Source organism: Melanaphis sacchari, unplaced genomic scaffold (genome assembly GCF_002803265.2).
Source record: "Melanaphis sacchari strain LSU unplaced genomic scaffold, SCAv2.0 Contig31_pilon_pilon, whole genome shotgun sequence".
Taxonomy (NCBI): domain Eukaryota; kingdom Metazoa; phylum Arthropoda; class Insecta; order Hemiptera; family Aphididae; genus Melanaphis; species Melanaphis sacchari.
The window spans coordinates 4,348,209-4,363,647 of NW_020271193.1; the positions used below are offsets into that span (position 1 = coordinate 4,348,209).

Consider the following 15,439-nt stretch of genomic DNA (forward strand, 5'->3'; position numbering starts at 1 on the left):
CTATTTTTCTCAATAACGTTCTTACGTTCTTCAGTGATTTGCGGCATTTTAGTTTATGAGGACAGTATTATACACCATAATATGTGCTTATGATGCTTAATCTTAAATGTGAGCGTTTAAGTTCAATATAATATGTGCTGTTCCATACGAAATCGTGAGCGTTTTGGAGGCGGGATGTCGTAACAGGAGCGTATCAAGCAGTTCGATATACATATATTAGGTTCACGGTCGTTTAAACGGTTCGACCGATTTACGCGTTTATCATCGCATCTATTTAAATATATATATAATAACATAAACATAATACCTGTAGGTACATCAAAATATCGTTTTGTAATATAATATAATATTATGTATATATATTGGAGTCCATTGTTCCGGTATGGCTATCGGTAGTGGCGGAGTCAGCTATAGGGAAACAACTATAAGACTATAAAAATATGTATACATATATAATACATAGACCTTTTCGTGGTCGGCAGGACCCACGTGTGCCGGACGACGCTATAGCGTATACACATAATATAGCAGCTGCAGTGGGCGACGACGACGACGACGACGACGACGGGTAGCAACGCGATGACCAAACACTTTTTTCGTCGTCATCGTGTAATTTTTTGTCGTTTTTTTCTACTACTTTAAATATTCCCATTCATCTATATCAGAAAAATAGAGCGAGGGAGAGAGAGAGAACAAGAATAAAAAGCTGCGCCGGGTATACATATAATATATAATATACATTAGGTATATTACTATATACTATATAAGTACCTAAGTATACGAAAACAACACTATAAAATATTCCAATCAACCGTGAATGTCGTCTATACTCGCCAAGTATAATAATAATAGGCACCTTCTATATATATATATATAAATGAAGCATATAATGTCTATGTGTGTGGACGCGAGTCGCATTATAATATGTACGAGCGTATATATACATATACATAGATGTGTATATATATATATATATATATATATACCTAACCTAACACATAATAACAACGTGTATATAAAATACAATATATAATATATATTAATATTATCGACACAGTAGAACGGTTCCGCGGAACGGACGTCATCCGTGCACGGCGAACGCAAACAAAAGAGACCCGAAAAACTTTTCCTCCGTCTATACAATATTATATTATAAGCCATAATAATATGATATGATATGCTTATACACGTTATACACTTATATAATATATATATATATATGTGTGTGTGTGTATCCGAGGTACGCGCGATGACGACAATAATAATATAAAGTTAGGTGTAATGATGTTTTCACCGTTAAATAAATTCGTCGGATGTCGACCTCTGCCCTCGCTGCACCAACGGGTTTATCTACAGGAGTTTTGATTTTCACTAAATTTATTTACACGAAAATTACAAAAAATATTTCATAACTCGTGAAAATAATTAACAAATAAAACTTTTGACCAATATAATAAGTCACTAAACGTTGTTATGTATGTCATACCGGTTTTATACATTGAGCAGACAATAACTTTTAATAAAAACTTAATATTTTCAACGTTTGTCATCCGATTTGAACAATATTATTAAAGACACGTTTTATTACTGTAACTAATAACCTTTAACTTAATAGTCTAACCATAACTAAAAATAAATAAATTAAAATATACAATTTTATGATAATATAATTATTTTTTAAGTTTTTTAAGCTTTGGTTATCAAAATTTGGTTGTCTTATACATTCTTGGGACGACGTCGTTAATTTGAAATTTTAAGTTTATCAACATTTAAATTATTTATTTTACGTTACTGTTTTAGACATTTTGTACTATAATTATTGTTATGAGACGTCCTCTCACGTCAAACAAAATATAATACAAATATGTAGAACTGAACGCAATTGGTACACACACGCGTTTGGTATCAAAACGAAGTCTATTTCCGATACCCGCGGGACCAACATTTAATACGAGTACCTACATAATTATTGTTGTGATAACGATAATGATGAAAATTAAAGTTAAATTACGTTAAACGTTTCATAGCGGCGGATATCCGAAATGGCGAAATGAATGAATCAAACAACGACCGAATGTAAAAAAAAACTCCTCAAACACTTAATAAGTAGTACCGCCGAAGAATACAAAAACAATAAATGGTTTTATTTAATTTTCGTCGGACGATTTTTACGCGCGACTACCGCCACCATACCGCCAATCGGAAATTTCGCATCAGACAATACCTATTATATTGTTGTGGATCTTTGTACGCGGAATCAAACATGTCATCACGATCGTCGTCGATTGCCGCCAAACTATCGATTTACGCGTATAATACTCATACATATAATAGATAAATATACATTAAAGACACCTCTCACACCTACGCCAAATCGTCCGCAAAGACGACGGCAGGCCCGGCCGACAATTGTCGAGTAATTCGTTTTGATGAAGTACCTTTATGCGCGCACTTGTCACCGGGACACCACTCCATCGCGTCCGCGCCGTCCGTGACCGTCGGTCGTCGATCGTCGGTTCGTCGCGGTCCACCGACCGCGGTTGATCGTCGTATAAAAATAATATCGTGCGCGGGAGAGGAGTAAAAAAAAAAAAAATGAAAACTATATAGGTGCGCACAGTGATTTATGTCTTATCGGGAAATTAAATTATTAATAATTAAAATAATAATCCGATTATTAGCGGAGCGTTAACCGTATAAAAATGAAATATAGCGCGAAACTTTCGTTGAGGATAGACCATTAAAAAAATAAACCCTTTCCAGCGGAATTGGCGACCGTCCAACGCCGCGTGGTCGGGCGCGAACCGAAGAAAAAGACGACGTGGCGTGTGCATAATACGAGGGGAGAGACGACGAACGATGCGCGAGTATAATATTATTATAATAATACAACTGTTGTTTTTGACTTGAACGGTTTCTTGCAAACCTTTGCGGTTTTTTACTGTACGTTTATATCATGACGTGTATATAATAATAAAATGCCTATACACGTGATATTACATGTATCGAAAATATGTAATTAACGTAATTATTACTTAATTATACGTACCTTATTATGAGCAGCTGTCTGAACGAGCACAATTTGTTTGAGAAAATTTAACAAGTTCGCTTAAGTTGTAGAACTCGATTGAATTTTATTCGTAAACAACAATCCTAGGTCTGTGTATTGCACGTTTTATTAAACAACTAATACATTATGATATAATGTATATCTAGAAGATTTAATTGTAAATTGTTAATTTTAAATATTTATAATTTTCACAGACTTATATAATTTAAATAGCCATTACCATTGTCATTCATAGTAATAAGCAATGGAAATTTCAAATTTCTAGGATAAGAAATAGAAATTCTCATTAAGCATATTTTATATTTTTAGTAGAAGTCTTAGAATATCCATCATTTGTTAATTTTTGATATATTTATAGGTATATTCCACGTATGAATCGAATCAAATACAGTTGAATTTTTTTTTTCAATTTCGCTCATTGAGAAAGTCTTAAGCTAACTTTCAATAATATGTACCGCTCACACATCTAATTTAATAAGTATTATAACACTTCATTAATATTTTCAACTCAAACTGATAATTTTATTACCAATGTTTTGGTAATAAAAAAATAACCAAAATAGTTGAAATGGTCTCTTCTAAAAGCTTTTTGAATTCCTAAAATGACATTCCAAAAATATTAAATGGTGACCGGCACTGACGTATATTGTGCATTTCACTACGACCGAAATGTTTAAACGCCATGAGAGTTGATATACTCCAAAAATATGGAAACGCAGGCAGGCAGATTGGCATTTTTTACTCCTCGCGGCGGAAACTGACGTCCGGTGACAAAATTCGTTAACATTTTGACGTTTTAAAAACAAAATAAAAAAAAAATCCAAAAGAACAGAAAAAAACTCACTCACACACCTGGGTGGTCGTCGGTAGGTATAGGTACGTCCCCGTAAAACGTCCGGCGTACATTTATAGAGCGATTATCAAAATAACAGTTTTTGAGTAGAAAAAAAATCCGTGCGCGCGCGCATTTTAAATAATTACATAATAATATACACAAACAGTATTATGACTATCTACCTGTACGGCTAAAAGGTAAGAGTGCGTCGGCGTACAGCGAAAATGGCACGGGGCTATTGTTTTCGTATAGGATAAAACGTGTATAATATAATACATTAAAGTATTTTATAACCGACATTATAATATATAGTGCGTATATTATACAACAACCTACTTATACTTAACCTTCCCTGTCAACGGATTTCGGCGATACGGACGTACATTATACAGATACCAATAGAGTGATCTATAGAACATTTAATAATATATGCGTAGGCACATGATACAGTAGAAATTATAACCATAGATTAAATATTTAATCTATATTATAACGTACTATTGTTGCGTTATAATCGAGTCGTGAAATCACAATATAAAAAGAATATACCTTCAATAATTAACGTTTATTGACAACGATTTTTTTTTTTTTTTTGATATGCGCGAACGACAACGTGCCTACAACTGTAAACTATACCACCTTACTGATATTATGTTAGTATTTAATAATTTAAATCGAAAACTCAACATTTATCAGTTATGTTCAGAGATCTTATTCCCGTAAAAATACGCTTTTACAATTTAAATCTGTTCTCCTTATAAAGAACAAATTATATTTGTTGGTGGTACACGACTTATCAACTGTTTTTCCTGAATACTACAAACGGTCTTGCACATGACCATTGAAGAAGGTAAGAAACTAAGAAATAGCGCAAAATACAAAATAGTTATATCATCGATAAGTGACACAATTTATCATTTACTACATCGCAAAAATAAAATTTTCCCAATTAGGGAAAATATTAATACGTGCACTTAACCAAACAATATATTCTCTTTTTCGATTATTCCATTTCTCCTTATTGTACAAGTTGATTTATATAAAGTGAAGTAAAACCAAAAATGAAACAACACTGATAAATGAATACAAACATAATCGACCGTTATGCAAATATTTAATATCTTCTCAGTATCTATTTATTTATTTACTCAAGCAATTATAAAAAGGATATCTGCTGCAGTACATTGCAATTTGTTTCCAAAATTAATTGCACGATCGAGCATTTCGCAATTAAAAAAAAACTTACTAATTACCGCTATGTGAGTATAAACTTGATATGTATAATATGTACCATGACGATTTAAAACATAAATAAGTAAATAATATAACTGATCTTAGTATATACAAATAAAAAAATTAGTAATGACCATTTTGAAAAATTATAATTCACCAATCATTGTAATAAAAAATTGTATTATTTTATTCCGAAAACTAACCGTAGTATTACTTCTACAACTTATATATATATATACACGATTCGCAAACTCATTAAATCTATTAAAATCGTATTAAAATCGTTTATTCATTTTTTTTTTTTTTTTTTTTTTTTTTTAATCAAAAATTTGACTTTAAAAAATAAACGATAAGATGTACATCATATACAGATCGTTACCAGCGGACTCTCTCCTCCTCCTCTTCCTCCTCCCCTAACACCTTAAAACGGCAAGCGAACACACCCTGCATTAACCACTGCTTTACGTCATATACACGTGTCATGGTCGACAGTCGTAAATGACCTAACTCAGTGGGTGAACCCACACACAGCATAATATAGTATTATTAGAATTTATATTGCACTTATTGCAGGGTGATTGTTTTCTCGTGTTTTCGGCAAGTTTTATAAAAAAATGATGTCATATGACTCATGTTCACAAATAATATGTTTCGTTCGCGGTACACTTATAATATCATCAGGAAGAAAGATAAGAAACAATAGTGTCGACGACACTACTATCCAAAGTTTTCACGCGCTTCCTGTCTCAACAGAAGTGGATGCAAGTAGCAAGTAACCAAGATGAAAACTCAGCCATCGACACAACCATAACGGCATAATAAACAACAACAACAACAACAACAACAATATCACGACGAATTATACTCAGGGAGTTTCGAGCGACTTAGCTAACACAATAAATCATTCATAGACGCGGGGTATGACGACAATTTATAGGGCCGCGAATATTATTATAATGAATGGATTTATGTTTACGCCCACTGCTATAATTTGACTGATTACGTTATATTACACTATAAGCAACAATAAGGGTACGGATGTAGCAATATTATTGGCTAATACCTACGATTAGCATCATGCAGTTTTCAGCCACCTCCGCAGGCCTACACCACACAAACATCACTATCCAGCCATCGGTAAAAACCTACGAAAGTAAAACAAATTATTTTATTTTGGTATATCCATTTGTTCCTGTTTTTTATTATTTTAATAATAATTATTTTTATTTCCACACACAAAGTATATTGTATGTGCGAAAATTTAACATCAAAGCAAGTTACAAAAATAGTAAGTAATTCATTATCATATAACACACGCAACACTTATAATATCTCATTAAAACGTTTCCGTGTCTTGTTACTATCAAAAAATATTTATGTACAATACTATAATATGATAATGATAATAATAATTAATAAATGATAATGATATAACAACAAAAGCTTGGAACGATATTCTCTCCTGGCTTCACGACAATGACGTTAACCGATGGAGAGATGACAATATTTTAATATTTACAGCACACGCTTTACTTGCACAAACATATAAATGATGTCGATGTAAACAAATAAATTTAAATATCCCTGTCTAAAAAAAGCCTATAAACACATTTTTAAAAATAATATAAAAATATAATTATATTAACGATTTTGCTTGAAATAAATACTAAAACATAATCTAATATTACATATACATAAGTGTTTTGAAAAAGAAACTATTTAATAATAGTTACCTACTTAAAAACTCAATACAATATTGGTATATACATACATCATACATTGTTATATGTATAAATATATATATATAAATAAAAGTAATAAATAATCTACCCATATTTTTTCTTTAATTAATGTTAAATATATATATATTTCTTTATTATACAATTTCAATTCGGATTTTTCAACTCATGAGTTCGGTACCTGAAAAAAAAATTAACTATATTATTACACGAAATTTTAGCGTTTAATTATATTTTAAAACCAAGGAAGGAATATACTAAATGGGTTAGTTAAATGAATGAATAGTCAATTTCGATGTATTTGTTAGATTCATAGAATAGTGATAAATATATGAGAATGTTTATCGTTTCAATTGTATTTGTACGCACCAGATAAGTTGTGAAATAAAATATTGCACTCGATATTTTTAATGAGAATTTAAAAGAAAAAAATCCTTAGACCCGTTTCTAATGGTGGCGGTGTATCGTTAACGCGGCAGCTATCTACCAATTGGCCGCAATTGGCTTACGATCGTTAGCTAAGAGAATAACGCTAGGGGAAAGGGGGGGGGGGTCGCCAAGTGATTGAGGAGAAAATAATCCATATAGGCTGAACAAGGGACTTTGGCGCAGTGGTTTTTCGCGGTATACGACACCAATCATACCTATTACTATACATCACGTGTCAGGGCAATAACAATAATGAATTAAATTGTTAACGATGTCGGAGAGAAAACAAAATGCACCGAAGGAGGGGAAGTAGAAAGAGGGACAAAAAAAAAAATAATAATAATAACAAAAGACCAAGTGCATCATGTATCGTCGTCGGGTCCCACGTGAATTGCACGTATATAATATAATAATATAGTGGTGCGAATATGCTCACGCTGCAACGCACATATTAATAATATCATGATTATTATCGTTGCAGATTTACGGTCGCTAAACACATATTATAAATATTATATATAAAGATACATCGTGAATATTGTACAGGGTTTCTTCGTTTAATTGACGATAAAAACGAGTACAACAGAGCCCGAGTGCTTTGTACACGTCGAGATTGCAGGGCGTGTGTATAAGCAGCGGAAGAAAAAATAAATATTACTTTTATGCGATATACGTACATACTATACAGAGAGATCTGAATTCGAGTGGCGCTAATTGGGCGGCTATAAAAAGTATACATAGATGACTGTTTACAGATGAATTTAACGTGATTCAAATCCTGTCGGAATTAAAATAATATAATAAATTCTTAATAAAACTTAAATATTATATTATTTTTTCGAAAGGAATGTTTGCTGTTCCGTGTAGTTCATTGATTGATCCTATACACATGTTTTAGTATAGAATACTTTAGTTATGGATAATTTTAAATCTAAATTCGATTTGATTAAAAGTTATATTATAACAAAAATGTTTAGTCATCTTTAACAGTAAATATACACGGCATATAAAATAAATTTCAAATTTATTTTTAAGACTAAAGCTTTCTACTCAAGCGTATCTCGCAGTTACACCTAATACTAGTCATATTTAATGTGATTCTATAATTTTTTTAATTCCATAATGCACATTCAATTCTACACCTCAATCGGCTTGGATCGACTAGGTTATATTAATTAAATGAAGAAGAGCAAAAATAATCAAAAAATAATATAATGACTAATTGTAAGTTGAAGAAAAACATATAAAATATAAAATAATAATATTAATAACATATTTGATCTTTTAAAAAATCAAATTAAAAGTTTACATAAAAAAAAACTTGAATTGAATATTTTGAACTATTAGTTATTGCCTAGTTTTCGTATTTACATAGGTATATTGTAATGTTGTGCGTTTTAAAGCAAGTTTGAGTGACGTGACTCAGGAAAGTTTTCGACGTTATTACCTCGCGTATCGAGACCACCGAATGAGGGGAAGAAGCAAGCCGTCAGTAGTTGAGAGTGTGTGTACCGACCGGAAATGACACGGCCGCGACATAATGATGATTACGATGATATTATGCGTTGCGGTAATTGCGGCACCGTCACCGCCTCTCGTCCCCCGCAAGTATTTCAATAATAAAACCAACGTACGCGTAGTATATGTATGTCTATGCATCACGATTTCCGCCGTCTTGTTTTACGTGATTACAATTTTTCGAATTCGGGTGGTCACCGCGGTCTTGTTCCTCATAATAATAATAAGTCTATAGTGAATTAAAGTCAAAACGGAAATAATCACGTGGAAACGCGATTGTGGCTTTGTATATAATACCCCGAGGCAATATAATAACGCCGTCGTTGTCGTTATTGCTATCCAATGTCAATAGCTCTCCACAAAAATACGAGCGTGTCCACTGTCCATTGCACTATATAATATATGTACGTATATACAAACACAAACACATGCACTTATAAAAATTATAAAGGAATTTATTTGTCTACCGACCAAGTAAGTGTTTCATTTTTTTTTTTTTACTAGAGCAAATAAACTGCCACGTGATTTATTTTAATTTTAATACAATTCTCATTTTAGTCGATTACGCGAGGTTGTTGCTTATTAGAATGTAAATTATATTAAATTATATTCAAGAGAAACGAAACATTTAATAGATGTGTATAAAGTCATTATGACGCGGAAGATACATGACGAACATTGGTATGCAAGAGGTAGTTAGTACTGCGTCAAGAAATTGATGAAGAGAAAACATTATTTTACAGAAATACTATACAAGTCAATTAATATAATATGTTAATATTTTATATTATTTTTTATATTTTTTGAAAAAAAATTGTTTCAAAATTATAAATGAAGTGTTAGTTAAGTAAGTAATGGTGATAAAGACATCACTAATTAAAAGTTTTAGTTCAATCTCAATGCGTACATAACAATGCGTGTGAAATCAAAAAAAAACGTGTCAAGAAATACAAACACAGGAAGCTAGTACATCCGAACAATAATAGCTCATATAAAGTCCCCTTACATATATTATGCAGTACAAATGAGTATTAAAACCATCAAAATATTTTCTCACATTCCATCATCGTTCTGTCACACTATAGTATGATCCAGTTTAAAACGAATCTTTCTAAGGGACGATCCGTTACGGTTCGATTTTAAATTTAAAAAAAAAACTAATGCATGTGAACAACTAACCTTTGAAGCCAGCTTCTTCCTCAGCAACGAATTCTGGCAGGTCTTCGGTAGGCTCATCAAACTGTAAAAACAAATGTATTTAAGCATAGAAAATGGTTTTAAACATAACAATTATTTTATGATGTTATATTTTTTATTAAATTTGATAATTATTACTATAAAATGTACCATTTTAATTTTTGGTAGTAAATTATTATTAGTAATAAGCTACCTAAAATGCATTAATTTTACTTTAATATCTATGACTGTTACAAATTACAGTAGAAACAACAAAAGCTAGTTTTAATAATTTATTTAGATAATGATACATTTATACTATACGTCGTACTCACTGTAAAATAGTAAGTACAATATTTTACATATACCTAGCAACCGATATTAGATTTTTAAGTGGCAATTATATTCATAACTATAATCCAACATTACATACATCATATTGTGTATTTTTTTCAATACTATAATTTGTATAATTCTAACAATACTCACGGATACAAAAATACAAGTTAAACACAATAATGTATTCACCTATAATCTAAAATACAATTAGTGCTATTAAATAATGAAATACGTAGTTCATAGACCTAACCTTACAATACATACACAATAGGTAAACAAAATTTAAAATACTATCTAATGGACCATCTATTTTGATATTAAATGTTATCAATATATATATACATTCGAAGTGATGAATGGTTTTAACTCGAATAAAATTTAATGATGCAGTGTATGTTAATAAAAGATATAATACATACACTTAAAAAATTGTTTATATATATATATATATTACAATTATATAATACTAAGATATAAACAAATTATAAGCACTATTAAATTCAAAATAATGGCTTGATCAATAATGTTTAGGTTAGTTCATACTTCATACTATAAGACAATAAAATAGGAAATATAAAAATTAATATCAAATGATCAATACATAAGAAAAAAACGTATGTACTTCAACTAACTCTATTTAATATCATATATTATATAGAAAAAAAAAATAATAATAATATTTAACACGTTTTATTGCTCTTGTAATATATTTACGTGTTACGATGTATAACTGATTTACTGATCAGAATACAAAAATTAAAAAATCCAGATCTCTGTAAATCATCAATATCTAATTTATATTATTAATAATTACCATTTTACCTATTTAAACAAGGATAGAGTACGTAAATATAAATTATAAATTCAATTTACATGGTGATTTATATTAGAGAAACAATACATAAATAATATTTTTTTGCAAACCTATTAATAAAATAAAGTCTTTCCATACAGTGATTTATAATTCCAATACTGCAGTAGACTATAATATAATATTGCGTATGTGTGGTCTCTTTGCTCTGGCGGCGCATGGGATGCGATGATAACATCATATTATTATGAATAGAAAAAAACGACAATTTAAATAATTTTCAATTAGATACGACCAATTTAATATTCCATACAAACCGTTGAGGGAAACTATATTATTATTATACAGATGATGGAAAAAACGTTTAAGAAGAAACCACCACGCGAGCACACCTCTCGTGGGTGGTGTAAAGTCATCATTTCATTAACCCATTAGACGAATTACCCTAGCAGTCTAAGGGTTGTTGTTAAGTAATTTTTTTATTTATTTTTTTTCATCCAATATTATAATTAAATATTATCATTGCGCCTCACTTTCGGTAGGCAGTATACACACACTCAGAGGGGTATATATACGCACGCCATACACATGGCGCCGATGCGTGAACGGTTTTGTATTCTACACTTCATATATTATCACGATAGCGACGGCACATGTGTAAATGCATGTATATATATATATATATATATATATACATGGGTGACAAGTCGACGTCGTGGGAACGAGCCTGGAGGTCTGGACGCACATGTACCGTTTTTCGGGATCAAACTGCTGATATATATATATATGTATTATATACATAGAGAGAGAGATAGTTTATTCGGGAGAGCGAAAGCGCCCTATGTTGCATGTGGTGTCAACCCGTTACGCGGTATACAGTATTCCGCAAACACACGCGCGCGTATACCTTCTTATACGAAAAAAAGGCCATTGTCCCCTTAACCTCCTCATCACGTGCATATTATAGTCATAGGTTACTGTCCCCGTCGTTCGTCGGACCCTCAAAGCGTCCCAGAAGACATGAAATACGTCACAGTATATATAAAGACGTCAAAATATTTTATGAAGTTCTCGCGATCAGGTCATTAACGTCAAAATCATAGTTCTTGATGGTTTTGTATACGGTCTTCTGTACATTTGATTTTTCTGTTAAAATTTAATAAAAATTGCACTGTATAATAATGTTTTTAATTTTAACCAATTTTCATGTTGACATTTTAAACAGCCATTTATGAGTTTATCTGACCAGAAACAAACTAGAAAAATTTGAAATATGCAAATTGATAAATAATATGAAATCTATTTAGGTAATAAACATTTATAAAAACGTATTAATCAATGTGAAAATTTAAAAAATATTTATGTATTACTAACATAATATTTCACGGCAAGTAGGTAACTTTTTAAAAAACAGATTGTTGGCTTGGATAGGTTTTTTTTTATAAATGTTTGGAGGAATATGTAAAATATCAATTATATGATATTATAATTTATAATAAGATACTTGTCGACCAATGACAGTGTAAACAAATTAATGTATATAATTTGAATACATAAATTTTGATATGAATGATGAAAAAAAGGAAGCTAAATGCCACGAATTATTATTGTTTGTTAAAGGCAGGTGATGGCCGACCAGTAGTAGAATGATTGGAAGGAAAAAACACTTACACCAAAGTAAATGGAGCACCGGGCAATTATTATGCTCGGGGATTTCGGAGACGAATGAAAAAAAAACTAACCTGGTAATTCACGGAGCACGTGTCTCGGGTACCAGACACGATCGCGTTTCAGTAGGTACACAGAAAAAATAACGGAAGACGAAAACGCGTCGCAGTCGAAGAAAAAAAAAAATCCTAAGTAAATAGTTTATTTCAATCGGAACCCATTCAATTCAGCTGCCGACAGATCAACTCATTCGTTATTATATGTTAGTAGCCATGGACATAATCTACCTTAAACTTTTTTTTTTGTTTCAAAACAATACACATCATCTGCAATACCCGGACTATTGAATATTTATTAAAAGACGTAATAGCACTGTATGCTTAAGGGTGTGCAGGTGAATTGCCGGAGTGTGGTGTTCACGAATCATTTGACGTGCAAGTCATTCATTATAATAAAATCGGTATGCACGATAAATGGCGGTGGTGTACCGCAACTGATTTTTAACGCATGTAAGAGTACAAAAAAAAAAGTTATTTCTAGACAAACGATCCGAAAACAACTTAAATATTATTATTTTATAGTCTTTTAAACTTTGTATCACGTCGACGGACTTACTAGAATTTTAGACTTGAATAAACTTACTATGTTTCCAACTCCTTATAAAAATAATATAATCACAATAAACGTTATGTCACTCCATCTTGATTTTTGTTACGGCGGCTGCTACACATTAAATATAATTGATTTTTTTTTAACCAAACTTCAAGATGCACTGTGTTAATAATTTAATTGAATCGCATTTAAATATTTCACGCAACTACCACAGTCACGTTCCTTATACTTATCTATAAATTGTATTTGATAACACATTTCGATATTTTTTTTTATTGTATTATTATTATGATATCGCTAAACTGAGAGCGATAATACTTCTACTACATTTCATTATAATTATTTAAACTTTAAACAGAATGACATTTTGAGCATATTTCGTTAAATTTTGTTATATAAAATGGAAATATATTTATACGTATTGCATAGAATATAGCATAAAATTATTAGTTAAAAATGTTAAATAACTTTTAACTAATTAATTAAACAGATATAGAATCCAGGAAAATAGTATACTCATTAAGTGTGTTTCCTAAAGTTTTTATGAATAGATAAGTTAAATGATTTCATATTTTAAATTTCGTGAATAATGATGATGTTTGTATGTGTGATATGCTTACGATAATAATTGTTTGATATTTACGAAATATTTAAGATCGTTTCTAGTTAAGTATTACAACAAGAATGGTTGGAGTTTATTTGATACTAGGTTTGTTATAGGTATATATATAGAAAAAAAAATACTGATATTTTACAGGACAAATAAATCAATGTCAATATTTAAGGAGCAGAAAGGTTAATAAATACAGTAATTTTCTTGGTCAGTTTGAAAGCTTAACTCTATCTGTGGCAACCATTCACTTTACCGGGAAATCTTTAAAAAAAATACTTTATAAAATATATTCCGATTATTCTCAAACCGCAGACATTACACAGAGAAATCATTATTTACTCATATCCCAGATACTGATTTAAATGTTGGCAATATTTCAGTTTAAATCATAACCACATTTGTATCACTCAATAGTTATTTATATTATATTTACCTATTTAGTATTTTGAATAAATAATTAATATTAACTATCTTAGAGTAATGCGTATTAACATTTGTTATTATTGAATAATTAAATAAACTAAGAATAATTTATGCATTTAAAAAATAGTAAATCAATAAAAAAAATCATATTTTTATCGATATTTAATTTAAAAAAAGTTTTGTCAGACATATTTTTAATAGATTATTGCCGTTATTGAAACTATGTGATACTGTAAAGATGTTATTTAAAGATTTTCATAATTATGTAATTTTAATAACAACTACTAACACATATTTATAGTTCATTATATAATTATCAAATTGTGTTATCTTACTAAATTTATCTTAATTATAAAGTTTAAATAAAAATATTTCTAATTAATTAATGAATTTTGCTTACCTTTGCTAAAATTAATGTATCTGGAAGAATTTCTAAGTCAGCCAATGTAGCTTCATTATCATCCAACCTAACACCTTCAGCTGTTTTCAGATGCTGATCATTGGGCATGACGTTGAATGCGCCCATGATCTGTGAACACAAATTATCAACATTTTAATCACCGTTAATAAAATCGTTCTACAGTTTATTTTAAAATGTGATTAAAAAAATGCATCAATACATCCTTGTTATGTTTATCTATATTTTAATATTTAACAATACTATACTGCATAAGAAAATGATATGATACTGAACGCAATTGATTTAAATAAACTTAAAAAAATTATAACAGTATGAGAAGTAATAAAAAGATAGTTTTTTTTTTTTATATATAACAATCATTATAAGTACTTAGATAAGATAAAATATAATTTCAATAATTGTATGACCTATAATATACTTTTTTATATGTTTTTTGTAATGAAATTAAAGAAAATAAGATCATTTTATATGTAAAAAAAAATTACTAATAAAACTTACAGTAATCCGTATTCTTACTCAATTGATATTTGTTTAGACAGTATACAGATTTGG

General features: G+C 30.1%; 1 protein-coding gene across 1 annotated transcript in view; it reads right to left on the reverse strand.

The window, feature by feature from the left end:
- Nucleotides 1–6,980: 6,980 nt before the first annotated feature.
- Nucleotides 6,981–15,439, reverse strand: part of LOC112596477 (ubiquitin carboxyl-terminal hydrolase 48-like) — a 38,256-nt gene continuing 29,797 nt past the window's right edge. The window contains exons 16-18 of the mRNA XM_025342177.1: nucleotides 14,867–14,995; nucleotides 10,004–10,064; nucleotides 6,981–7,058 (exon numbers count right to left, since the gene is read on the reverse strand). Of these exons, the coding sequence (XP_025197962.1) occupies nucleotides 7,039–7,058; nucleotides 10,004–10,064; nucleotides 14,867–14,995 (210 nt within the window). The 3' untranslated portion in view covers nucleotides 6,981–7,038. The remainder of the gene's footprint in view (nucleotides 7,059–10,003; nucleotides 10,065–14,866; nucleotides 14,996–15,439) is intronic.